Source organism: Lynx canadensis, chromosome A3 (assembly GCF_007474595.2).
Source record: "Lynx canadensis isolate LIC74 chromosome A3, mLynCan4.pri.v2, whole genome shotgun sequence".
NCBI lineage: Eukaryota > Metazoa > Chordata > Mammalia > Carnivora > Felidae > Lynx > Lynx canadensis.
The window spans coordinates 89,394,685-89,421,067 of record NC_044305.1 but is presented as its reverse complement, the minus strand read 5'-3'; the positions used below and the strand labels follow the sequence as shown (position 1 = coordinate 89,421,067).

The 26,383-nt window shown below is 36.7% G+C and overlaps 1 protein-coding gene and 1 pseudogene across 4 annotated transcripts in view; both read right to left on the bottom strand.

Annotated features, from left to right (window-relative positions):
• Nucleotides 1–26,383, bottom strand: part of ALMS1 (ALMS1 centrosome and basal body associated protein) — a 225,545-nt gene that overhangs the window by 174,459 nt on the left and 24,703 nt on the right. The window contains exons 3-8 of one of the 4 annotated variants that reach the window (XM_030310858.1): nucleotides 20,734–20,929; nucleotides 15,141–15,258; nucleotides 12,139–13,913; nucleotides 11,759–11,877; nucleotides 11,504–11,653; nucleotides 7,926–8,085 (exon numbers count right to left, since the gene is read on the bottom strand). In XM_030310858.1, the coding sequence (XP_030166718.1) occupies nucleotides 7,926–8,085; nucleotides 11,504–11,653; nucleotides 11,759–11,877; nucleotides 12,139–13,913; nucleotides 15,141–15,258; nucleotides 20,734–20,929 (2,518 nt within the window). Of the gene's footprint in view, nucleotides 1–7,925; nucleotides 8,086–11,503; nucleotides 11,654–11,758; nucleotides 13,914–15,140; nucleotides 15,259–20,733; nucleotides 20,930–26,383 lie in introns of all 4 variants that reach the window. The other 3 variants (XM_030310860.1, XM_030310861.1, XM_030310857.1) reach the window with 3 other exon arrangements.
• LOC115510718 lies at nucleotides 15,265–16,634 on the bottom strand (annotated as a pseudogene).

The following is a 26,383-nucleotide window of genomic DNA, read 5'->3' as shown; positions in this document are numbered from 1 at the left end:
CTAATACCAACCCTTTACAAACTCTTCCAAAAACTAGAGGAGACAATGCTTCTCATCTCAACTTGTGACAGTAGTATTACCCTTGTATCAAAACCCAATTAACAACAAAAATCACAAAAAATCTATACGCCAATACCTCTATGAATATAAACACAAAAGTCCTCAAAAAAATTACTAACAAAACAAATCCAAAAATATGTAAAAAGAATTGTATGCCATAACCAAATGGCACATATAACCAAGAATGCAAGGTTGGTTCAACATATGAAAATTAATTACCGATGCACCTTATTATTAGAATATAGGGCAAAAACCATATGATCATCATAAAAGAAGCAGAAAAAACATTTGACAAAATCTAACACCTTTAACATGGTAAATATGCTCTAAAAACTTCAAATAAAAGGGAACTTCCTCAACCTGATAAAGAGCATCTACAGAAATCCCACAGCTAACATCATACTTAATGATAAAAGACTTCATACCTCTTCACAAAGACCAGGACAAGACAAGGATGTCTGTTCTTGCCACTTCAATGCAACATTGTACTGAAGGTTCAGAGCAATTGGGAAATGAAATATATAAAAGGCACACATGGAAAGAAAGAAGACTACATCTGCAGATGACATGGTCTTGTATATAAAGAAATCCACACACAAAAAAATTAAAGATAATAAACAAATAGTTCAGCAAGATTGCAGCTATAAAATTAACATAGAAAATTCAACACTAGCAAGGAATATTCCCAAAGTGAAATTAAGAAAACAATTTTCCAATAACAACAAAAAGATTAAAATACAGAGTTAATTTAACAAAGAAGTACAAGACTTGTACCCTGGAAACTACAAATATTGTTGAAAGAAATGAAGAAAACCTAAATCCCAGAAAGATGTCCCATATTTATAGGTCAAAGTATTTAATATAAGATGGCATAGTCCCAAATAAAGACCACCTATGTTCACAGACCAAAAAATTTAATATTATTATGATGGCAATACTCCCAAACCAGATCTACACATTCAACACAATCTGACTCTACTACAATATGGATGAACTTTCAAAACATTATTCTAAGTAAAATAAGCCAGTCACAAAAAGACAAATACTGTATGAGTCCACTTATATGAGGTATCTAGAGTAGTCAAATTGAGAAACAAAAAGTAGAATGATAGTTGACTAACAGTGGGGGAAATGGGGAACTGCTGTTTAATACTAACAGTTTCAGTTTTACAAGTTTTGTGGATGGATGACAGTAATATTTATACAATGTGAATATTTAACAACATTGCACTATATTCTTAAAAGTGGTTAAGACGGCAAATTTTATATTGTGTGTATTTTACCACTACTAAAAGTATTTTTTAAAAGGAAAAAAAAAACAATAAAGTGGACTTCATCAAAATTCAAAACTATATGCTGTGATTAATACCATCAAGTAAGTGAACAGACATCCCACAGAGTCGGAGGAAATTTTTGCAAATAACATATCTGATAAAGGACTTGTACCCAGAATACATAAAGAACTCTTACAACTTCATATTAAAAAAAAAAATAAATAACCCAGTTAAAAAGTAAGTATCTGAATAGACACTTCTCCAAAGATATACAAATGGGTAATAAACACAAGAAAAAAATGCTCAATATCATTAACAACTAGGCAAAGGTAAATCAAAATCACAATAAGATACCACTTCATATCCACCAGAATGGCTATAATCAAAAAGACAGAAAATAACAAGTGTTGTTGAAGATGTGGAGAAATTGGAACCCTCATAATGCTAATGGCAAAGTAATATGTTGCACATTTTGGAAAACAGTTCAGCAGTTCTTTGAAATGTTAAAACACTGTTACTATAAAACCTGTAATTCCACTCCTAGATATATATCAAAGAGAAAGGAAAATATACATATACACAAAAACATGTACATGAATGTTCACAGCTGTATTGTTCACAATAGCCAAAAATGGAAAAAGACCCAAATGCCCATCGACTGATAAATGGGTGAACAAAATGTGACACTATCTATATAACTGTGTAATTAATTACTTAATAAAAAAGGAGTATCGATACATACTATTAAATGGATACATCTTGAAAACATACTCAAAAGAAGTTTCTCACAAAAGATCACATGCTGTATGATTTAATTTATATGAAAATGTCCAGAATAGACAAATTTATGGACACAGTAAATTAGTGGTTGCCTAGATTGCCTAAGGCTGAGGGAGGTGTGGAATGGGGAATAAGTACAAACAGGTACAGGGTACCTAGAGTATAAAAATATTTTAAAATTAGAACGTAGTGAGGACGGTTACCAGAGATGAGGTAGGGAGATGAAAGGGATCAAGCAGGGCACTTGTGATGAGCACAGGATGATATATGCAGTGTTGAGTCACTATATTGTGCACCTGAAACTAACAATACACTGTATGTTAACAAACTGGAATTTAAATAAAAACTTTAAAAAATAAATAAAAATAAAATTAGACTGTAGTGATGTTTGCACAACATAGTGAACTGGATACCTTAAATGGGTGAAATGTATTGCATATGAATTACATCTCAAAAAAGCTGTTTTTAAAAAAAGCTAATGACAGATGGTTTCAATTTCCATTCTAAACATATCATTTCTCCTTCCAAAGCTCCAGCTTAGTTGCTCTTATTATATATTTTAATAGTTTTTAAAAAAGAGAATTTTCTTGTCCAACACATAAAGAGCTTAGAAGTCACTCACATCTGCACCAGAAAAGAGCTGAACAAACTGAAAATCAAAACTCTTAAATCCATCAGAGAACTGAGTTCACAGGATAAACAACTGTTCTGAAAACCAGAGAGACAAATAAAAAGAATCAGAGAGGGATTAATATTAAGGGAGTAGAAGGCACTGGAACCAAAAATGGGCAGGAAAAATTAAACTGCAATTAACCAACTGCTAGAGGCTAAGCATGAACTCACTTTAGAGAGAAAAACTCCTTGGGGAGGGTGTCTGGGTGGTTAGGGTAAGGTCCAACTTCAGCTCAGATCATGATCTCATGGTTCATGAGTTTAACCACCACATCAGGCTCTCTGCAGTCAGTGCAGAGCCCACTTCGGCCTCAGTCTCCCCCTCTCTATGCCCCTTTCCCCCCACTCTCTCAAAAAGAAGAGCAAACAATTAAACACAAAAAACAAACAAACAAAACCAAAAAAACAAAACTCCAAAGCCCAGGGAGGACTCTATATTTTCATGAGCTTTACTTCCAGGGGCCTCACAAGGTTCCCAAGATGAAGATGGGACAAAAATACCCTCATACTCTTGGCACAGGGAATGGTAAAGTAACCATTTTAGAAAAAGCCTGGAGCCCTCTGTTTTCCATAACAGAGGGATCTCAAGGGAAACTGTATTATCAGAGCCTGACTGCCTAGGTTTTACCTGAGTTAAACCAACCTAGAAGAAGGGAAACACCCAACTCTAGCCCCACCCCACCCCCAAGCCTTCCTGTTTCACCTAAGGAGAGGAAAAACGCTAAGAATAGCACTTGTAAAAGTAATAGCCTAGGGATATAGGCTCACTAAAAGACTGACACCTAATCATAGGATTATTATAATGAAACCTCTCCCCTCCACGCCTTACCACTAGATAAGTAAGGCTCCTCTATAATAACAAGACATTACAAAGATAGAATGGAAGCAAGGCTCAGACTCTATTTAAGGAGTGTCAAAGGAAACCAAAAGACAACACAGGAGACAAAAAACAAAGACACCAGAGGAAATTTTACCGTCTGACAACAGTTACCGCAAACAGTAATACTGCCTAACTTTTAGTCAGTAAACTAAAGCCTCACATCTAAGGCCTATTTACCTTAGTTCTTTTCCCTAATACCTCAAGCACAGTGTTTAACAAAAAATTATAAGGCATGTTATAAGACAAAAAACAGTCTGAAGAGACTAAGCAAGCAACAGAATCTGACTCAGATATGGCAGAGATTTGGGAATTATGAGACCAGGAATTTTAAATAACTATAACTAATATGCTGAAAGCTCTAATAGAAAAAGTGGACAAAATTCAAGAAGAGATGAGTGATATAAGCAGAGAGATGGAAACCCTAATAAAGAATCAAAAAGACATGACAGGGATGCCTGAGTGCCTCGGCAGGTTGAGCATCTGACTTCAGCTCAGGTGACGATCTCACAGTTTGTGGGTTCAAGCCCCGCATCAAGCTTTGCTCTCACAGGATAGACCTTGCTTCAGATTCTCTGTCTCCCTCTCTCTCTCAAAAGTAAACATAGGGGCGCCTGGGTGGCTCGGTCGGTTAAGCGTCCGACTTCAGCTCAGGTCATGATCTCACCGTTCGTGAGTTCGAGCCCCGCGTCGGGCTCTGTGCTGACAGCTCAGAGCCTGGAGCCTGCTTCGGATTCTGTGTCTCCCTCTCTCTCTGCCCCTCCCCTGCTTATGCTCTGTCTCTCTCTGTCTCAAAAATAAATAAAAACATTAAAAAAAAAAAAAAGTAAACATAAAAAATTATTAAAAATTGTTTAAAAAAAGAAATGACAGAAATCAAAAACAGCATAACAGAAATGAAGGATGCTTTTGATGGGCTCATCAGTAGGCTGGACATGCCAAGGAACGAATCAGTGATTTTTAACAGTAGGTCAATAGAAACTTCCCAAACTGAAATGTAAAGTGGGGAGAAAAAAACACAACAACCCCAGAACAGAATGTCCTTAACAGAACTTAAGGCCAATTTCAAAGGATATAAAGGCAAAAATGAGGTGGTACCCTGAGAATGCTTTACCAAACCATGCTATAATCTGTAAAAGAGAACCCAAAAAGACATTTTTAGAAATGATTCCCTTCTCAAATCCTATAGTGGTCCTCATGTTTGAGACCAGGACAGAAATGATCTGGGACTCAGATAGTTCTGACATCACAATTATTGCTGATAAAATTAGAGGATATTTGAGGCCAGTCATTTCAACTATGCTCATCACTAAAATCCCTGGTCCAAACAAAGGCCAACATTGCCAGTCTCCTGTTCCCACATTCTATTACTGCTCTATTTTCTTATCTTGGTTCCTCTCACTATTTATTCCTCCCCTCCCAATTTTTCTTCTGTGCTCTTTGAAACAATCTTTCTCAAATTTTTCATAGAACACTCTCCAACTTTCTGTCTTGAAAAAAAAAAAAAAAAAGAAACTTTATTTTCCCCTTGTTAATACTACTGCCATTTCAGCCCTCTTCCATATACCATGACTCTGGAAACAAAGAGAGATGGAAGTGGCATTTAACTACTTGTCACAATGATTTCTTTACTATTATTTTCCATATTTCTCAAATAAAAAAAAAAAGAAAGAAAAGAAAACCTTCTTTTTGAGGCTTAGGCTACACACAACTTCTCTACCATCCTTCATCTATCACTTTCTTCTTGCAACTCCCAGTCCCTCCCATTCATTTTTTGAAGACTTCAAGGTCCACAGATTTTCCCTAATAACCAAACCCCATATTAACCAGAAAATAATTAAACATAACTAACTAATTCAATAAGCTAGCCTCAAAATCACCTACTTTCTATCCTAGTGATTTTTATTCAGTTTCAACTATCCAATCCCAGGGCCATGCAACAGATCCAGTCACCCTTCAAACTGATCCTCATTTAAATGTACCACCTCATGGCACAAAAACAGACACTCAGATCAATGGAACAGAATAGAGAACCCAGAAATGGACTCACAAACGTATGACCAACTAATCTTTGACAAAGCAGGAAAGAATATCCAATGGAATAAAGACAGTCTCTTCAGCAAGTGGTGCTGGGAAAACTGGACAGTGAGATGCAGAAGAATGAACCTGCACCACTTTCTTACACCATACACAAAAATAAACTCAAAATGGATGAAAGACCTCAATGTCAGACAGGAAGCCATCAAAACCCTCGAGGAGAAAGCAGGCAAAAACCTCTTTGATCTTGGCTGCATCCAACTTCTTACTCAATACGTCTCCGGAGGCAAGGGGAACAAAAGCAAAAATGAACTACTGGGACCTCATCAAAATAAAAAGCTTCTGCACAGCGAAGGAAACAATCAGCAAAACTAAAAGGCAACCGACAGAACGGGAGAAGATATTTGCAAATGACATATCCGATAAAGGGTTAGTATCCAAAATCTATAAAGAACTTATCAAACTCAACACCCAAAAAACAAATAATCCACTGAAGAAATGAGCAAAAGACATGAATAGACACTTCTCCGAAGAAGACATCCAGACGTCTTCAACTGGCACATGAAAAAATGCTCAACATCACTCATCATCAGGGAAATACAAATCAAAACCACAATGAGATACCACCTCACACTTGTCAGAATGGCTAACATTAACAACTCAGGCAACAACAGATGTTGGTGAGGATGTGGAGAAAGAGGATCTCTTTTGCACTGCTGGTGGGAATGCAAGCCGGTGCAGCCACTCTGGAAAATAGTATGGAGGTTCCTCAAAACACTAAAAATAGAACTACCCTACGACCCAGCAATTGCACTACTAGGCATTTATCCACAAAATATAGGTGTGCTGTTTTGAAGGGACACATGGACCCCCATGTTTATAGCAGCACTATCAACAATAGCCAAAGTATGGAAAGAGCCCAAATGTCCATCGATGGATGAATGGATAAAGAAAATGTGGTGTGTATACACACACACACACACACACACACACACACACACACACACACTGGAGTATTACTCGGCAATCAAAAAGAATGAAATCTTGCCATTTGCAGCTACATGGATGGAACTAGAGGGTATTATGCTGAGCGAAATTAGAGAAAGACAAATACCATATGACTTCACTCATATGAGGACTTTAAGAGACAAAACAGATGAACATAAGGGAAGGGAAGCAAAAATAACATAATAACAGGTGGGGGGGGACAAAACATAAGAGACTCTTAAACATGGAGAACAAACAGAGGATTACTGGATGGGTTGTGGGAGGGGGGGGTGGCCTAAATGGGTAAAGGGCATTAAGGAATCTACTCCTGAAATCATTGTTGGACTATATGCTAACTTGGATGTAATAAATAAATAAATAAATAAATAAATAAATAAATAAACCACCTCAATCTGACCAAAATTACCTATTATTCTAGCTCTTTCCATAAATATATCCACCTCATCTATTCAACTTCATAAATGAATCACTGTACCTTCTATTTTCTCCAATAACTCTTGTGGTTTTTCTTCTCTCTCTCTCCAAGCAGGCTGAAACCAAGGTGATCAACTCTTACTGATTCCCTTCCACTGCTTTCCATCTATCACATCTACCCAATCAATAAATCCCTCAACCAGGGATCAATCCTATAACTCACCTTCTGCAGTCCTTTAGCAGACAAAGATCAGAGATTCTATTAAGGCTGACAACTTTACAAAATCATCTCCCACCTCAGCTGACTTCTCAGAACTATCTGCCAATTCTTTTGCTTGCCCTTGGTCAGCTCCAACCCCTATTCACTTTAATGTAAATTCTGAACCTGCACCAAGCCACTCACCTCAAACCTCCAACCCTTCTTTACCACTTCCTGCTTCCCTCAGCAAATAATCTTGCTTTCTACCTCAAAAGTGATTTCTCAGTTTCCTCTCTACAAACTTATTTGGATCCACTCTTCTCTTGTGCTCAATTAGTTTCTTTTTTCCCTTCAAGTCACAAAAAGGAATACAGAAATAAACTGACTCTAATATCAGACTCCTCCATGTAATTCAGTTCTAAACACTGTCATAAAGAATGCAATGAAAAATCAAATGGTTCATCTAATAAAAGATCTGGGGATTTAAATACACCTATTTCAAAGTTAACATTATTGCAGGAACTCAAAATTAAAAAATCAGCCATAGCATGATATTTTTAACAAGCTAGCCTTAAGAACACCCAATATCTCCTCTTCTACATACCTGCTAAATGTTTGAGAGTCTTTTGCACAGTGTCGGGAGATACCCTCAACATTCTGAGATCTGAATAGTGATACTCCAACTCTCTGGTTAGCTCATGAGGAACAAATGGAGGCAATACAGATGAAAAAGACTGATTAATGTCCGTATTGGAATGATCTACCTATAAAAAGAGATAAAATTTTAAGACAAAAACATTAATTTTAGACTTCATCTGATAAAAAAACAAACCTAATTTTCATGAAAATGAATACTAAACAGTTATGCCAGTTCCTTAAGTTCATATTCTCCACCCTCCCGAATTCATATACAAGTCATATCCTGTTTGGTCAATTCTATGAAGGCTCTACAAATTATTCTGAGGGTCTGGAAGTCTGTCTGCATAGAATATTATTACAGACAGGAAGCCTCGAAGTTTGTTCCATATCATAATATGATCACTGAAGAATTTGAACTTTGGTATATTCCTCTTGACAAGCTCAAAGATTTTTTTTTTAAAGGAAACATATATTGTGAAAGGAAAGAGAAAAGGAAGGAAAACAGGAATATTTTCCAGAAATCCACAAATGTTTAGAAAAAATTAAAACATCAAAGAACTATGTCTACAATCAAATACCAAAAAACATATGTCCTCAAATTTCTTTAAACAAAAGTAATAATGAAGCAAAAATAAAGTAGAAGAAGCAGCAGTGAACAAAACTGACAATGAAGTAAAGGTTAAATGCTGAAAAAGTTCTCAAAGTTTCATCAGATCCCAGCAAGTCCTTACTAGAAATTAGAAACCATCATTGGTGATGTCAGTATATAAACATACACAATTTTCCATCAAATTCACTCTCATATAAAAATAATCTACCACTTTTAGATTTATTTTCCTAAAAATATTATTCCCTCTTTTTGACGCCCTCTCAGGAGAGTCTAAAGATATACATAAGCATAAATTTTGTTCTATCTTCTTTTATCAAGGTTTTTTCATTGTATAATGATGAACACAGTCTTAGGAAGTTGGCAGGGTGTAAAAATATTCTACTTCTTCTGCCCTGGTCTACATTTCTCTAGACCAGTGGTTCTCAGTTGTGGGAGATTTTGCCCCCACCCGCCTCTCCCCAACCAAGGAACATCTGGCAAGGCCTGGAGACATTTTTCACTGTCATAACTTTGGGCATGGGGTGGGGGGGGGGGGTGCTACTGGCATCTAGTGAGCAGAAGCCAGGGATATTGCTCAGCATACTAAAATATACAGAAAAGCCCCCCACAACAAAGAATATAGTTAAAAAAAAAAAGACACAGTAAGAGAAACTCTGCTCTAAACATAGCACAAAGTTCTTAGTTTTCAATTACCCCACTCTTAAAGGAGACTTTTTGAAGTACACCTTATTAACATACATATCACATATATGATAGAGACTGTGTGTGTGCATGTGTGTGTGTGTGTGTCCCCAGGCACATATATGTACTGAACAGCAGTTTTTTTATTCCAAATATAGGAAGAAAAAATTTCTATTCCACTCTTGACTACACTAAAATTTCATTAATATTGCTCAGTCATAAAAAAAAATGAAATCTGGCCATTTGCAACAACATATGGATAGCTCTAAAAGGTATAATGCTAAGTGAAATAAGTCAGAGAAAGACCAATATCATATGATTTCACTCACATGGAATTTACGAAACAAAACAAATGAACAAAGAAAAAAAAGAGACAAACCAAGAAACAAACTCTTAACTAAAGGGAACAAACTGATGTATACCAGAGGGGAGGGGGTTAGGGGGATGGGTAAAATAGGTGAAGGGGATTAACAGTACACTTATCACAATGAGCACTGAGTAAATATATATTATGTGGATAAAAAGTTGGGGCACCTGGGTGGCTGGGTCAGTTAAGCATCCAACTCTTGATTTCGGCTCAGGTCATGATCTCATGGTTCATGGGATTCAGCCCCACATCAGGCTCTATGCTGACAGCACAGAGCCTGCTTGGGATTCTCTCTCACCCACTCTCTCTCTCTGCCCCTCCCCCACTCATGTGTGCTCTCTCTATATAAATAGATAGATAGATAGATAGATAGATAAAAGTTGATTTAAGTTACATAGGTAGTCTATCAAAAAAATTAGAAACTGTAAGTTTAAAATTGATCATACTTATTTCTTATTCTTACTGAAATTGACTTAGACCAATCCCCTAGCAAAACCTTTACTCTTGCCAAAACAATGAAAAATCTTGGCTTTGGTTTCACTAAAGAATAAACAGGAAGGCAGTTTATGGTATAGTAGTTAAATACATAGATACAATTAGTTTCAAATACTAGCTCCTCTACTTGCTAAATAATCATGAGCAAGCTCCTCTAAGTATCAATTGTAGGGATGATATTAACAATCCTACCTGACAGGACTGACCAAAGGACTAAGTAAATTGAGGTATAGGTAAATCTCTTAGCATAGTATTTGAGCACACAGTGTTAGCTATCATTTTCAATCCCACTACTGTTAGACTGAAAATTAAACAATGCCTACTTTAGAACATTAAAGAAAATAAAATTAGCCTCATGGTTCTCTATATTTCAATTTTAAATAAATTCAATAATTATAAATAAAAGGAAAAGTTTATCTCAATAACTTTCTTCATTTTCTCTAATCAAATGCCTGAACCTAAATGTCTAAAAATGATTGCACCCCAAACTAGCAACTTTCTAATGACATACTAATTTTATACGTGGAAAAATAGGAAAAGGAGAGTAACATTAAGTATACAACATCTCTTGTATAACTACATTTAATGACTAACAAGATATAAGGATAGATTATAAGGAAGCTGACAGTATCAGACAAAAGAGGATGGGCAATGGGACCAATGGAACATTAAAGTCAAGGGATCCAAGGATCCAGGAAATGAAGCCCTGTATAAAAGAAAGCTTGACACAGAACTTTCTTAACACCTCAAAGTTATTTTCTAATAAACACACGTAACGATAATAATGATATATATAGAGAGAGGGAAGGAATGTGTGTATGCACAGGTATGTCACTCATTTGGAAAGGAACTCATTAGTTCCCTTTGGGGACACTAGCTAGTGTGGACATTAAGCACCTCAGTATCCTTCCTGAGGAAACACTGGTTCTTAAAATTTTCAAAACACCTCCTAAGTCAAATCTTTCAGGAGGTTCTAAACAGAAATGTTTAAATCTTCCAGGGTCTATTCCAAGGCTTGTACATTGAAGGCAAGAATGAAAAAAATGTACAATCGACTATCTCTATGAGTGAGTCTAATCTTAACACTGTCCCAAAGGTTCTCGCTGGTATGAACCACCATGTCTCAAGATGAAAGGCCTGGGAGCTCCAAAGGATGGCCTTTCCTAAGACACCACAGAACTCACTAATATGGTCTACAAAACACAAGTAGTTCTTTTATGCCAACCTGTAACAAATTAACGGAGCATATTCTTGTATGTCAGATGAAGACCAGATTGTAAGCCACGTGTTGGTATCAGAAGATATAAATGGGCCCTTTACTTTTATCCCCATTTTTCAACTAAAATATTCCTTCCCTACCCCACAAGAAAAGTCAAACAGAAAAACTTACAAGCTCCTGAAAATCACTCTCTTGCTTAGATGACAGTTGTAAGGCAGATTGCCAGTGCAGAAAGCTGTCACAAACCTCTAGATCATCAAGCACATTCTTTAAACCTGCTAGCTCAATGTACTCTCCAGTCAGGTCACCTTGGTCACATACCTGGGCAACAGAGGAAGTAAAATAAAAACAAGTAACAATACCATTTCCTGAAATGATACTAGAAAAGACTACATTTCCCCCAACCATCATTTTATTGTGTCTTACCTCTCTTTGTAGATCAGCAACTCTTGTACTGAGTACAACAGCATTTTCAGCTAGGCTACAGGATTCAGTATCATCATCCAGAGTACAGATGTCAGATTCAGCCTTCACCTGCAGCCCCTCTAGAAAACAGGAGTCATTTTGCATAATTGTATGTATAGTGAAACTGGACTTGGCTCCCATAGGCCGAGGAATTTTATCTTGGCCTACATCAGCTTTCAGCAACGTCTCTTGGCCAACTGCAACTAATGATGCGTTACTGGTCACTGGTAAAGTACCTTGTGACTTTGCATCACATGTCACCAAGTTTGCTGAAAAGCTGCTTCCTACAGTCCATCCTGTAGATGGACTTTCAATGATGTTACTAGAGTTTATATTCTTACCCAAAATATAGTTTGAGGAATCTGCAACTTCTTCCAAGGTTTGCTGCTTTAAATCTTGTAAAACCAACGAATCTGAAGTCCATACTTTCAACGGATAAAAAATGTTTGAAGATCCTACCTTCTCTGTAAGGTCAAGAACAGGAACAGACTCTATCTTCCCAATGGGAAGAAATGGTTCATTGCCTATATCACACTGAAATAAAGCTGACTGTGCTTTGCCAAGACCAACAGCCTGGCTGTGAGATTTTTCACACAAAGAAGCAGATGACTTCCACTCTGGAATAAGAGAAAGTGGCTTAATAAACATTTCCTGAGGAGCACTGGGGAGTGACTTTAAATTAGGATGCCAATAGAAGGAACTATCACCATTATCTTTTTTAAGCAACAATGGTTTTGAAGCTGCTAATTCAAACACCCTAGGAGTGGACTCATAACATGGATGACTAAGCTTATCAAAGAAAGAGCTTTCATCATTATAATTTAATAGGGAAAGATATGGATTTTTTGATTCACTTTCTTGGCTATTATTTATTAAAGACTTATTGATGTCAGTTTGGATTTCATTTACTGTACTCTCTTTCTTGGAAGGCTCAATAGAGGCAATAACTGCCTCAAAGGCTACATTTTCAGAAGCATCAACACTTTTTCCACTAAAAGCAGAAGTTGCCTTTTGGTCTCTCTCCCCTTGAAAATAAAGTTGTTCTGATGTCTCATCCAAGTTGGATTTAAGAGTCTGAAGAGGACCACCAGACACCTCCATCTTAGAGGTACCTGGTCCCCTACAGTGTATATGTATTTCTGAAACTTGTATAGAATTATCAGGAACTACAACACTCTCAATAGACTGTATTTCTGAAGATCTGGGATGCACCTCTGAAAATACTAAGGTTCTTCTACTCTCCTTTAGTTCAAAAACTTGAGATAATTCTTTCCCCTGACCTTCTTCATTTCTTTCACACCCCTCCAAAGAATCTATCATGTCTTTCACCTCATTCTCAGCTGGAGCCTTTAAATAAACACTGTCAAAAAAATGACTACTAGCTGTCAAGGGAATGCCCTCTCCTCTTCTTTCCAACAGACAACACAAGACAGAATGTGACATTTTGTTATTAAAACGAGGAGCAACTTCATGTGGAAAAGAAACACGGTCCTTACTGATCACATATGTTTCTGGATGGTGTGAAGTTTCCTGTTTGTTCCATGGCATACATGAAAAGGGGGCACTAAAATTGTCACTTCCCTCAGGAATTTTATTTTTATCAATTGTGTCAGATGAATCTGAGTAAGAATCATGATCCTTACTGGTTAAATATCTTCCTGACTGCTGTAAAGCTTTCTGTTTCCGATACTGCACATATGAATAAGAATCATCAAAACTGTCACTTTCTTTAGAAGTCATGTATTCATCGCTTGTATCAGATGAAGCTGAAACTGAAACTTGACCTTCATCAGCTAAACTGGCTTCTGGCTCCTGAACTTCTTGTGTCTTCCATGCCACATATGAACACAGAGCATCACAACTATCGAAGTCTTCGGAGGTTTGCAGTTCATCATCTGTATCAGACGAAACAGTCTCTTCTTTAGTCCCTTGTTCAGGACGTAAAAAGGAGCGCTGAGACCCAACAGCTGCACTACCTAGAAGTGAGTGCTGAGATACACTAATGCAACTGTTAACTAAGTCTGAAGCTACTTCTGAGGCTGCCTGGAATACAGCTTCACTAACTTCCGACGGTCGAGAAAACCATTCAGTATCTTCAGACTTACCAGGAATTCCCCTGAAAATATACAGTTAAAAATAAATAAATAACACATTAAAAACATTTTTTTAAATACTAACATGAAAAATACAAAACTGGTATGACACTGAAATCAAGATTATTTGAAAAGTGTGTTGAAAAACAAAGTTCTAATTTTAAATTCCCTTAAAGTGGCTAATGACTGAACAAGGCAAACTTCTTATAAACAGAAGATGAACTCCCATCCTTATGACCCTGATATTTTCTCAGCCTTCTCCTAAAACAGTTATTACCAAAAACTAGGAATATTTTCATGCTGCCAAAAAAAGATTAAATAAAAAATTCAAACTTTACTATTTAAAACGTTTAATTTATTGGGGCACCTAGGTGGCTCAGTCGGTTGAGCGACCAACTTCAGCTCAGGTCCTGATCTCACGGTTCGTGAGTTCGAGCCTGCAGCGGGCTCTGTGCTGACAGCTCAGAGCCTGGAGGCTGCTTCAGTTTCTGTGTCTCCCTCTCTCTCTGCCCCTCTCCTGCTCGCACTCTGTCTCTCTCTCTCAAAAATAAAGATTAAAAATAACTTTTTAAATGTTTATTATCACCTACCTTAATTTAATATTCATTTAACTTTCACTGATCCTTTTACTACTCATATACTGTGTTCTTAAAAATCCCTTAAGATGTGATCTACTCCTAAAACACAACAGTAACCTAATTACTGGATGACTATTATAAACAGAATGCTTTTCATAGAAGTAATTTTAAGATACTACATAGCTGAAGGGCAAAGGTTTTTACTCTGTAAACATCTATAGTTTTTTTTTAACTTTTTTGTTTGACTATAGTTGACACAGTATTACATTAGTTTCAGATGTACAACACTTATCATGGTGAGCACTGCATAATGAATAGAACTGTCAAATCACTATGTTGTGCACCTGAAGCTAATATAACATTATATGTCAACTATACTTCAATAATAAAAATTTAAAAATAAACTATGCCTGAAATACTAGAATACATTAAAAATTATTTTTAAATAAGCTGCAGTTGCCTGGCTCATTTTTACACATATGTTACTACACCAAATTAACATGCATCATGTCTTAACCTAGGGCCTTGTTAGCTTCAGAGTGTGTGCTCAGAATATCTAACCCCACTCCAAAGTCTCACCTTAGCCTGAAGTCATTTATATTAGCAACAACTTAAAATAAGAAAAGAAAGAGTAAAAAGGTTACATGCAAATAAAAAAATAAACCATCCTACCTCAGAGGTGCAAAATCTAGTTCACTTTGTTGAAATAAGGAATCAGACCCAAGCTCTTGATCTTGTGTCAAACATGTCAGCAAAGGCAAATCAGGAGAAGCAAAGTTGTCTTGTATGACTGCAAAGTTTGAAGTATAAAAATGTTGTGAATGCTGAAAGTTAATTTCTTAGCTTACCCATGTAATAAAGAACCTAAATATGCCACCATCTGGAAGTTTCTATAAGCATCAGAATGGTAACATAGGAGCAGCAGCAACTACCATTTATTCATAGCCTGAAAAGGTCCCAGCACTTAAAGTACATTTAAAAGAAAACCTTGAAGGATAGGTATTATTATACCCATCTCGCAGATGAGGAAACATGATTACAAAATTTAAGAAATATTAATTTGTCCACAAATAACTTAAGTGTCAGAGTGAGAACTGAACCTAAACACTCTAATTTCTTTTTTTTATATCTATAAAGAATATTTTAATTCTTGTCCTTAGGAACTGTAAGACTACACTTGATTTGGAAATGAGACTGTACCAAACAATGGCCAAAGAAGAATCGTCCACTCTATGCCTTTTCTTTGGTCTGGTCGCTCAGAAATATATTATCAGCTATGATTGTTGTCGCTTGTCGCCTCACATTGTTTTTATCTGTGTATTCACCATAGTCAACTTTCCCTTCCACATAGATGCAGGACCCCTTTTTCACATACCGATACGCCACATCTCTGAGGCCTGGTCAGAATACTGATATTCTGTGCCATGTCATCTTTTGACTGACATCACCCATTTGGTATACTTCACTCTCCCCTGACCGCCACATCTCATTCATTGCTAGAGAAAATATCGTGACTGAGTTTTTCCCTTCCACCCGTCTCATGATGGGGTCCTGACCCACTTGCCCAAGGAGTTGCACACGCTTCAGAGATCTTTCAAGAACCAAGCTGCTAGCTATTTCAGACTCACATCTTACAAACTGATGAAATACCTGTAATACAGGTCTCCAAAACATGACCTCTATTTGTTTTTCCTACAACCTACTCTTTGGTCTTCCCACTTAGCAAAGAACTTGTGGCTCCCTCCTCCCTCACTGGATGCTCTAGCCCAAACTAGAGTTTAGCCCAAACTCTAATTTCTTAGCAAGTACCCTTATCCATTACAAGTGTTTCTTTCCATCTTACAACAAAGTGTAGTCCACAGGTTCCTGGGCATCCCAAAAATATTCTTAGGAGGTGCCTAGAGTCAAAATTATATTCAATATAATATTTAGATGTCATTTGCCTTATTCACTCTCATTCTCTCACAAGGGTACTGTAGAATTTTCCAGAAGCTACATTATCTATGATATAGCAATATATTGAATGCAGAAGCAGGTATCAGAATCTACCTGTCTTCCATGAGGTCAAATATTACAGGGGTTTTAAGTAAAACAATGTTACTCTTCTAAATATTTTTGTTTTAGAAAAGTTATTTTTTTTTTAATTTTTTTTTTTTTAATGTTTATTTGTTTTTGAGACAGAGAGAGACAGAGCATGAACGGGGGAGGGTCAGAGAGAGAGGGAGACACAGAATCAGAAGCAGGCTCCAGGCTCTGAGCTGTCAGCACAGAGCCCGACGCAGGGCTTGAACTCACGGACCGTGAGATCATGACCTGAGCCGAAGTCGGACGCTTAACCGACTGAGCCACGCAGGCACCCCAGAAAAGTTATTTTTCTAAAAAAATGTGTAACTTAACACATATGCGGCAATGGAGCTATTATTTTATAATGAGTTAATAAATATTTCAGAAATTTCTCAGTTTTAATTTCTAATATGGGAAAATACCAATAACCTACATAAACAAAAGCTCTTTGAAGCCCTCAATAATTTTAAAGTATGTAAAGGAGTCTTATGACCAAAAAGTTTGAGAAAAATAATTCTTGGGGTACCTGGGTGGCTCAGTCAGTTAAGCGTCCGGCTCTTGGTTTCCGCTCAGGTCATGATCTCCCAGTTCATGAGTTCAAGCCCGCGTCAGGCTCTGTGCTGACAGAGCGGAGCCTGCTTTGGATTCTTTCTCTCTCTCCCTCTCTCTCTCTGCACCTCCCCTGCTTGCTATCTCTCTCTCCAACTTAAAAACAATTTTTTAAAAAAAAAAAGGAAAAATAATTCTTGTGGATTTCTGCAGGTCAATTTAAACAATTGTTATTAAATGTGCTTAAATATGTACAAAATAGGTATAAACTCCTTATTTTTTATAGCATTTATATAACTATAAAACAAGAATAAACTTTTAGTAGAAATAAAAGTATAAAACCAACATTTATCTAATGCACTGTATCTAATATTAATTTAACTGGATACATGATATTTTGCTAAAATTCAACTGTTCTTTCACCATGAATATAATACTGTTGCTACAGTATACTTTCTTGACTTCAGAATACCTATAATACCACATTGTACACCTTCCCTATCATAACTATCATACTCTTGTTTTCATCTTTGGCCTGCCTGCTTCCCACCTACGTTGTCAACTCCACATCCACTTTATTCACAGCTATATCCGCAGTGCCTAGCAAAGTATTTGCTATACTTAGTAGGCACTCAAAATAGAATTATTTATTTACCGAATGAATTTATTAAAAATAAGAAGCAGAGGCACCTGGGTGGCTTTGCCAGTTAAGCACCCGACTCTTGATTTCAGCTCAGGTCATGATCTCACAGTTCATGGGTTCATCAGGCTCTGCGCTAACAGCATAGATTCTTTCCCGGCCTCTCTCTCAAAATAAATAGTTTTTTTAACTGAGAAGCAGAATGATAACAATAACCTTTACTACCAAGAACTACTTGGTATAATTCCTCTTTGACCCTGGTTTAGAGGCTCGTTCTTAAACCTTTGTAACAGAAGTCCTTCACCCCTCTAAGAATCCTGAAGGTTTTTAACAAAGACCCCACATTTCCTCACATTTAGACAACTACTGATGGCTTGGATCACTCTTTTTTTTTTTTTTTCTTTTACATTTTATTTATTTTTGAGAGAGAGACAGAGAGAGACAGAGCACAAGTGGGGGATGGGCAGAGAGAGAGGGAGACACAGAATCCAAAGCAGGCTCCAGGCTCTGAGCTGTCAGCACAGAGCCCGAAGTGAGGCTCAAACCCACAAACCATGAGATCATGACCTGAGCCGAAGTCAGTTGCTTAACTGACTGAGCCACCCAGGCATCCCGGATCACTTTTTTAAGACATCTAACTGTTCTGGCACCAGTCATCATGACATTTGCCACTGGTGAGACCAATACACCCCTCAATGACTGTATTCATGACCGCTGTAACAAAACAGCAATGATGAAATTTCCTCTAGCTATCAGATCCACAGATCTGCTACAATTAAAGATGTTCTACTTTCTACAATAAATCACAAGCTGGAGTTACAAAACTCTACCTACAAAACATTTTAGAAGCCACATCATAAAGTCTCCTACCCAATGCTGAAATTCTATTGGAGAATTCTGCTTGACATTTTACAGTGACATAAAGCTCACTTTATTGTTATATAGTCTTTCCATTATTAAATGGCACTATTAAAAAGTTCTTTCTTATATCAAATTGAAAACAGCTTCCCTATAAGTTATGTATTCTCATTTTAACCTCTTGACTAGGAATTAGCAAACGTTTTTAATAAAAGGCCAACTAATAAATATTTTAGACTTTCTTGGTCACATGTGGTCTCCATCACACATACTTCTTTTTGTTTGTTTTTACAAACTTTTAAAAACACAAAAACTATTAAATGGGTAAGGGGCATTAAGGAATCTACTCCTGAAATCATTGTTTCACTATATGCGAACTAATTTGGACATAAATTTTTAAAAATAAAAAATAAAATTAAAAAAATAAATAAAATAAAAATACAAAAACTATTCTTAGCTCACGGAAGGTACAAAATCAGACCCCTGCTCTAGACCATTCTAATACTCATCCCATGGTACTCTTATTTTTCTGTTTACTAAACTGTCTTCCCATAAGTAGAAGTAGCTTTCATCTATACACCCCTAGCATCAAACACACCATAGGCACTTAGATATTTGTTCAACGAATGAATGAATGAACGGTAAGTTCCTTCCTCTTTAGCTTGACAGTGCTTCAAACACCTGATCATAGCAAAGTCTTCTTTCATTTACAGTCATACTCATCTCTTCTCACAAAGGAATTCTAATGCTGTCAACATCTTTCTTTTTTTTTTTTTTTTTTTTTAAATTTTTTTTTTCAATGTTTATTTATTTTTAGGACAGAGAGAGACAGAGCATGAACGGGGGAGGGGCAGAGAGAGAGGGAGACACAGAATCGGAAACAGGCTCCAGGCTCCGAGCCATCAGCCCAGAGCCTGACGGGGGCTCGAACTCACGGACCGCGAGATCGTGACCTGGCTGAAGTCGGACGCTCAACCGACTGCGCCACCCAGGCGCCCCTCAACATCTTTCTTAAAATGTGAAACTAAAACTGACTTTGATGATCCACATCATAAAATACACTGGCGCCAATATTTTGATTTGGATAGCCTTGGCTTGTGTTTGAAAAGAACTTGCTGAATTAACTCCTATTTGTGCTCCTCTACAAAACTCTGACAAGACAACATCGTGGTTAAATCTCATTCCCCTGTCAAAGGCTAATTTTAAAATATGTGATTGATGCATTTTTCTCAAATTTTGAAAAAAAACCTGAATAAAGCAGAAAGAAGAAAATAATGTTTGTCTGAATATCATTTAGGCATGAAAAAATTTAAATTACCATACTCGTTAAACATTCTTCTGACCCAAAGTAGTAATAATACAATTCTACCTCCTACCTTTATGATTTGAAAAGCATTTAAAGTTTACCTTTTGTAAAGGGCACCTAGGTGGCTCAATCAGTTAAGCATCCAACTCTTGGTTTTGGCTCACGTCATGATCCCAGGGTTGTGGGATCAAGCTTCACGTCAGGTTTCACACTGACAGCACAGAGCCTGCATGGGATTTTCTCTCTCCCTCTTTATCTGCTCCTTCCCCACATACTCTCTCAAAATAAATAAATAGACTTAAAAAAAAATTTACCTCTGTAAAGAGCTAATAAGTCAGTTCCACATTAAATGGAAGAAACCAATAAGATCTACCTCAAACAAGTCATTTAACCTTTTAATCTTAATTTGGGGGTCTGAAAACTGAGAATAACATATGCCTTAAGTACTCCTAGGTATCTAATGAGGTAAACATAAACATTTGCTTTTTTAAGGATCATGGAGTCTCCATTGTTGACAGAAGTTGTCAAAGGATAATATACAGTTTACCCCAAGGAAAAATCCACAAATTCTGGGCTGAGGAGGTATACCCACTAGAGAGGAAATGATCACCTTTCTGCCTTCTGTGAGGAATAGAACATAACAAAATGAGGGGAGAGTGCGCATTTAACATAACTAGTCCAGCTGGCCAGTGTAGAAAACCAGAAATAAGCTAATACCCTTGAAGATGACTCTATAAAGCTCCTCAACTCAAGAAAGGATTTAGATACAGGACCTGTAGCCGCGCCCCCCCAAAAGTATTTTTACAAATTTGAGGTATTACTACTAGTTAAAAATAAAGAGGCATTACCTAGCAGCGGTGAACATAAGAGATCTCTCTTGGGTTCCTTTACTTGATTTTCCGGTTGGGTCAATATACCTTCCTCCAGAGAGGGGAAGCCTGTCACTTTGGTCCTTTCCTCTCTCATATTAAAACTGGTGTGGGTTGTATCCAAAGTGTGGGAAGAATCCATCTCTTGAGGAAGACAATGCCAAGATTCTGTTCTCTAAAACAATAATTTTAAAGGAAAATATGCTAAGTAATTAACTGAGTTACCATATACGTTAATATTTAGATTTGGGGCACCTGGGTGGCTCAGTTGGTTAAGTGTCCGACTTCAGCTCAGGTCATGATCTCGCAGTTCGTTTGAGTTCAAGACCCACGGCAGGCTCTGGGATGACAGCTCGGAGCCTAGAACCTGCTTCGGATTCTGTGTCTCCCTCTCTCTCTGCCCCTCCCCTGCTTGCACTGTCTCTCTCTCTCTCAAAAATAAACATGCATTAAAAAAAATAAAAGAAGGGCCCCTGGGTAGCTCAGTCAGTTGAGCATCCAACCTCGGCTCAGGTCATGATCTTGCAGTTTGTGAGTTCAAGCCCTACATCGGGCTTGCTGCTGTCAGTGCAGAGCTGCTTCGGATCCTCTGTCTCCCTCAATCTGCCCCTCCCCGGCTCATGCTCGCGTGCACGCTCTCTCTCTCTCTCTCTCTCAAAGATAAATATTAAAAAACAGATACAATATTTAGCTTTAAATATCCACTCATGTAGCATATGGCTTCCTATATGATGACATTCTCATCACAATGTTTGGAAAAATTAAAACTGTTCTTTCTGTATGTTTTTCACAATATTAACTACATTAGACCTTTTTCCCATTACTACCCATCTTTTAACACGTTATATCACTGGCATTTCTGCTATTCTTTAACAGTTCTCATCACTAAAACAATAAATACATATGGTTCTACATGATGAAATCTTACCATCTGATCACAAAACTAAAAAAAAGCTACAAGATGCTCTATATGTGACCACTTTCCTGAATTCTTAATTAGCTATGCTGGTTTCTGGAGGACTCTTGGCTCTTCTCATTATATAACATTATCACATCATCCATGAATAATGATACATGTGTCTCTTTCAAATGTTTACTCTTACAATAGAGGCATGATTGAGAGCAACGCTTCTCAAAATATATATGGGAGGAACAGTTTTCCCTACTTCTTTTATATTCTTGTACTTATCTCTTGACAGACCAATAACAACCAATTCATGGATTGGCACCGATCCACAGACCATACTATACTAAGTAGCAATGCTGAATTACAGACTAATAGCAAACAATTTTATCGGCATTTTCCTTTTAAATTTGGTATTGGTTAATAAAGATATTCTTCCTATCAGGCTATGAAAGTACACTTTTATTTTCATATGTAATTAATCTGATTAGGAATGAGCTCAACTTTGATCAAAGTATATTATAGTTATCTTCTTTTTCCAATTAAGTCTGATAACATATTGCAATGAATTTTTTTCTATTGCAACATTGGTTACTTGGCAGTGGTAGATCAGACTTTTAATCATATTTGCTAGTCTGGTCTTTAACATTTTCACTCATATATAGTCTTAATCAGGATTTTAGAATGCCTTGCTTTTGTTTTCTAACCTTGTTCTATAATTTCGTTCTATATTTATTTTATACAAGGAAATTAAACTTTCTTTAAAAATAGAAAATATTTCACCAGTAAACCTATTAGGTCCAGAAACCTTTTTGATAGCTGGTATTATTTTAACTTTCTCAGTTACCTCTTTAGTAGTACTAGTCCAACTCTATAAGCTTTAATACATTTGTATTAAGCTTATTTCATTAGGGCTTTTTCTCTTGACTGGATTTTTCAGAAATGTAGCCATTGTTTTTATCTTGAATTTAGCAATTTTATTATATTTTCTAAATTTATTTGTTTTCCTTTTTATTATGTTTCCTCTTCCTATAGTTGTTCACCCTTTATCTAAAATCTTTGGTCAAATAATAAACTCATTTGATATTTATTTATTTATTTGTTTGTTTGTTTGTTTGTTTGTTTGAAAATGAGAAAATGACATTATATCATGGCAATCTACATACTTGGATACATAATCTATTGATTTTCATGATTTTGTAAATAGTCTGTTACTGGACTCTTCTTTCTCGACCAATTCAAATGTTTTTTAAAGAGACTATAAATGTTTTCACTCCCAAATGGCCTAGAATCTACAAAAAGAAGATGTATTATAATTTAGAATGATTTTCTCAAACAACACTTTCATCTTTGAAGTTAATTCCATTATCTAAAATTCATTAATCAAAAGCTCTTTTAGTATGTTAAAAAAAAAGATACACAACTATCCACTACCTATTATCAATTATATAAATATATGCAGCAAAAAAAAATTAAGGCATAAGATTCTAAAATATTAACACTACTCATCTGTGGTTTACGGGATTATGTAACAGACCTTTAGCATTCCAAACTATCTCAATCCCTTCCATGCTGAAAAAATTCGACCAACCTAGAGCACCAAATCACTGCTGGAAACATGTTTTTAATACTTAAAAATAAAAGGCGTTTAACTTTAAATTTTTTCTTTTGAGAATACTCCATTCTATAGAACATAGTGGGCCAAAGAAGGGTTTTAAAGCAGGGGAATTCTAGTCATTGTGTGACTCTCACTACAGCAAAATCTCTAGTCCCTAACTTATCTCTCAGCCTCCTTGAGCCTGGTTTGAGCTTGGTCCCATAGTTTATTCCTCACTCCTATAAGAGAGGTATCTGTTTGTTCTCCCGCCCACACTCTGGCCTCCTCAGATCTCTTACTCTACTCTAGCTCCACTTCAGTAATTCTTTAACCTCATTAAAACAACTATCCTACCACATTTACACTTTTTATAATTCCTTTCTTAGCTGTATTTTCCTCTTTACCACTCTGAGAGTTCACAGTCATCTTCATATCATCCTCATAACCGCTGCCTTGCAAACATCTTTAACTTTCCTGCCCTTTTCTCCCACCATCCTATTTGCCTGGCAAAAGCTCGATTCTAGTCGAACCTTCTCCTTATTTGAATCCAAGCAGCAGCACACTGCTGAGTAAAGCACAAACCCAGATGGTTTGTCCTTTAAATTGATTACATTAAACCTCAAGGGCACTCAGCATTGCCTGGAAATCCTACTGTATTTTCCTGGTGAACTGACTTGCTAAAGACAGATTCTAAAGGTAACATCAGCTGAGTCTCTCCTCAGAACTGAACTCTCCTTCTTCCTCATTTTCAAATGATGACCTCATCGACTTCAATTAAGTGAAAGGCATGAGATGGAACTTCCTTATCTTCCTATCACCAGACCTACAACCCCATTTTCATTTTGTGGCTTAAAAGAAGTCTGTCACCAACCTTCCCATCTTATTCCATTCTTTTTTTCTTTTTTAAAGTTTATTTATTTTGAGAGAGAGAAAGTGCAAGTGCCAGAGGGGCAGAGAGAGAGGGGGAGAGAGAGAATCCCAAGCAGGCTCTATGCTGTCAGCGCAGAACCCAATGCAGGGCTCAGGCTCACAAACTGTGAGATCCTGATAATGACCCAAAATCAAGAGTTGGACACAGAACCAACTGAGCCTCCCAGGGACCCCTTCATTCTTTTCGACAATTGCCTTCCTGTAATGATTCTCCTGCTTTTCTTCATCCATTTTCCCTCTATACTAAATCATACCTCTCCCCAAACGTACTTATAATTTCCCATCATAAAATAAAATTTTAAAACATCCCTCTTTTACATTCCTTTTCTTTCTGCATATTTCGGGTTCTTTTTTTTTTTTTTTTTTTTTTTTTTTTGGTTTTCAAATTCCAGTTAGTTAACATACAGTGTAATATTAGTTTGAGGTGTACAATTTAGTGATTCAACACTTACCTACAACATCCAGTGGTCATCACAAGCTTCTGTATACTCTGTTGTTATGTTTCTATCACACAATGATTGCTTGTGTTATACCTTTTTGATCAAAAAAGACCCTCAAATCCCTAATGTTTTTGACAGATATGAGTAGGGATAACAAATAAGCAGTGAATATAAACAAATTTTGAGGGAGAAATGAAGATTAGAGATACAAATTTGGGATTTTTAAGTATACAGGTATATTTAAACCCCCAGATCTAGATGAGAATCAAAACATCCCAACACTTCAAGCAAAAGTCAAAAACTCAAATGTATACAGGGCTAGGGAGGTAACAGAAATGAGTAAACCCACCTGGAATTAGGGAGTGATGGGACCTGTGGCCAAATATGCACTCCATATGCACTTTAAAGTGTTCTATTTTGAAATTTTAAAAACACTGTGTCAAAAAAAATTTTTTCTAGGGCGCTGGGTAACTCAGTTAAGCATCCAGCTTCGGCTCAGATCATGATCTCGCGGTTCGTGGGTTCAAGCCTACACTGGGCTCTGTGCTGACACTTAGAGCTTGGAGCCTGCTTCAGATCCTATGTCTCCCTCTCTCTCTGCGCCGCCCCCCCCCCCAACTTCTCTCTCTAGCTCAAAAAAAAAAAAAATTAAAGAAATATTTTTTCAGGGCACCTGGGTGACTCAGTTGAGCATCCAACTCTTGATTGGTCATGATCTCACAGTTCAAGTTCCATATTGGGCTCTGTGCTGACAGCTCAGGGCCTGGAGCCTACTTTGAATTCCATGTTTCCCCTTCTTTCTTACCCTCCCCCGCTTGTGCTCTGTCTCTCTGTCTGAAGATAAAGCAACAAAGGAAATAGAATAGCAGAAGAGTAGAAAGAAAACCGGTAGAAGCTAAGAAAGGAAATAATTTTAATTAAGTTATGCAATGGTTAACAGTGTCAAATGCTATTTATTGTACCTAAGATGAGGACAGAAAAGTGCTCACTGCATTCAATTATACAAATGTTGGCAAAACTTGCTTTCACTGAGTTGAGGTGAGAACACAAAGGAGATTAAGTAAAATAATAAGTAATTAACCAGTGACATAAGGCATATATACTTAAAAGGAAAAAAATATAGTTGATATTACTTTTAAAAATCCACAAAAGATGGGGCGCCTGGGTGGCGCAGTCGGTTAAGCGTCCGACTTCAGCCAGGTCACGATCTCGCGGTCCGTGAGTTCGAGCCCCGCGTCGGGCTCTGGGCTGATGGCTCAGAGCCTGGAGCCTGTTTCCAATTCTGTGTCTCCCTCTCTCTCTGCCCCTCCCCCGTTCATGCTCTGTCTCTCTCTGTCCCAAAAAAAAAAAATAAATAAATGTTGAAAAAAAAAATTAAAAAAAAAAAAAAAACCACAAAAGAGCTACTACTAAAACCAGTAAATGTGATTAACAAGGTCACAGGATAAAAGGTCAATATAAAAAGTCATTTATATTTCTATATACTTGCAATGAAAAGGAAATTGAAATTTTTAAAAACATCAGTAAAATTACCCTTCAATAAAAACAATGTTTTAAAAAAAAAGGAAGTGTAACACAAACATGTGTTAAGCTGGGTATACCGAAAACAACAAAACACTAATGAAAAAAATTAAACACCTAACTAAAACTAAAAGAACTGCTGTGTTTATAGATTAGAGAACTCAAATATTATTAAGATGTCAATTCTCTACAAATTGATGTACAGACTCAAAGCAATCTTAATCAAAATTTGAGGTT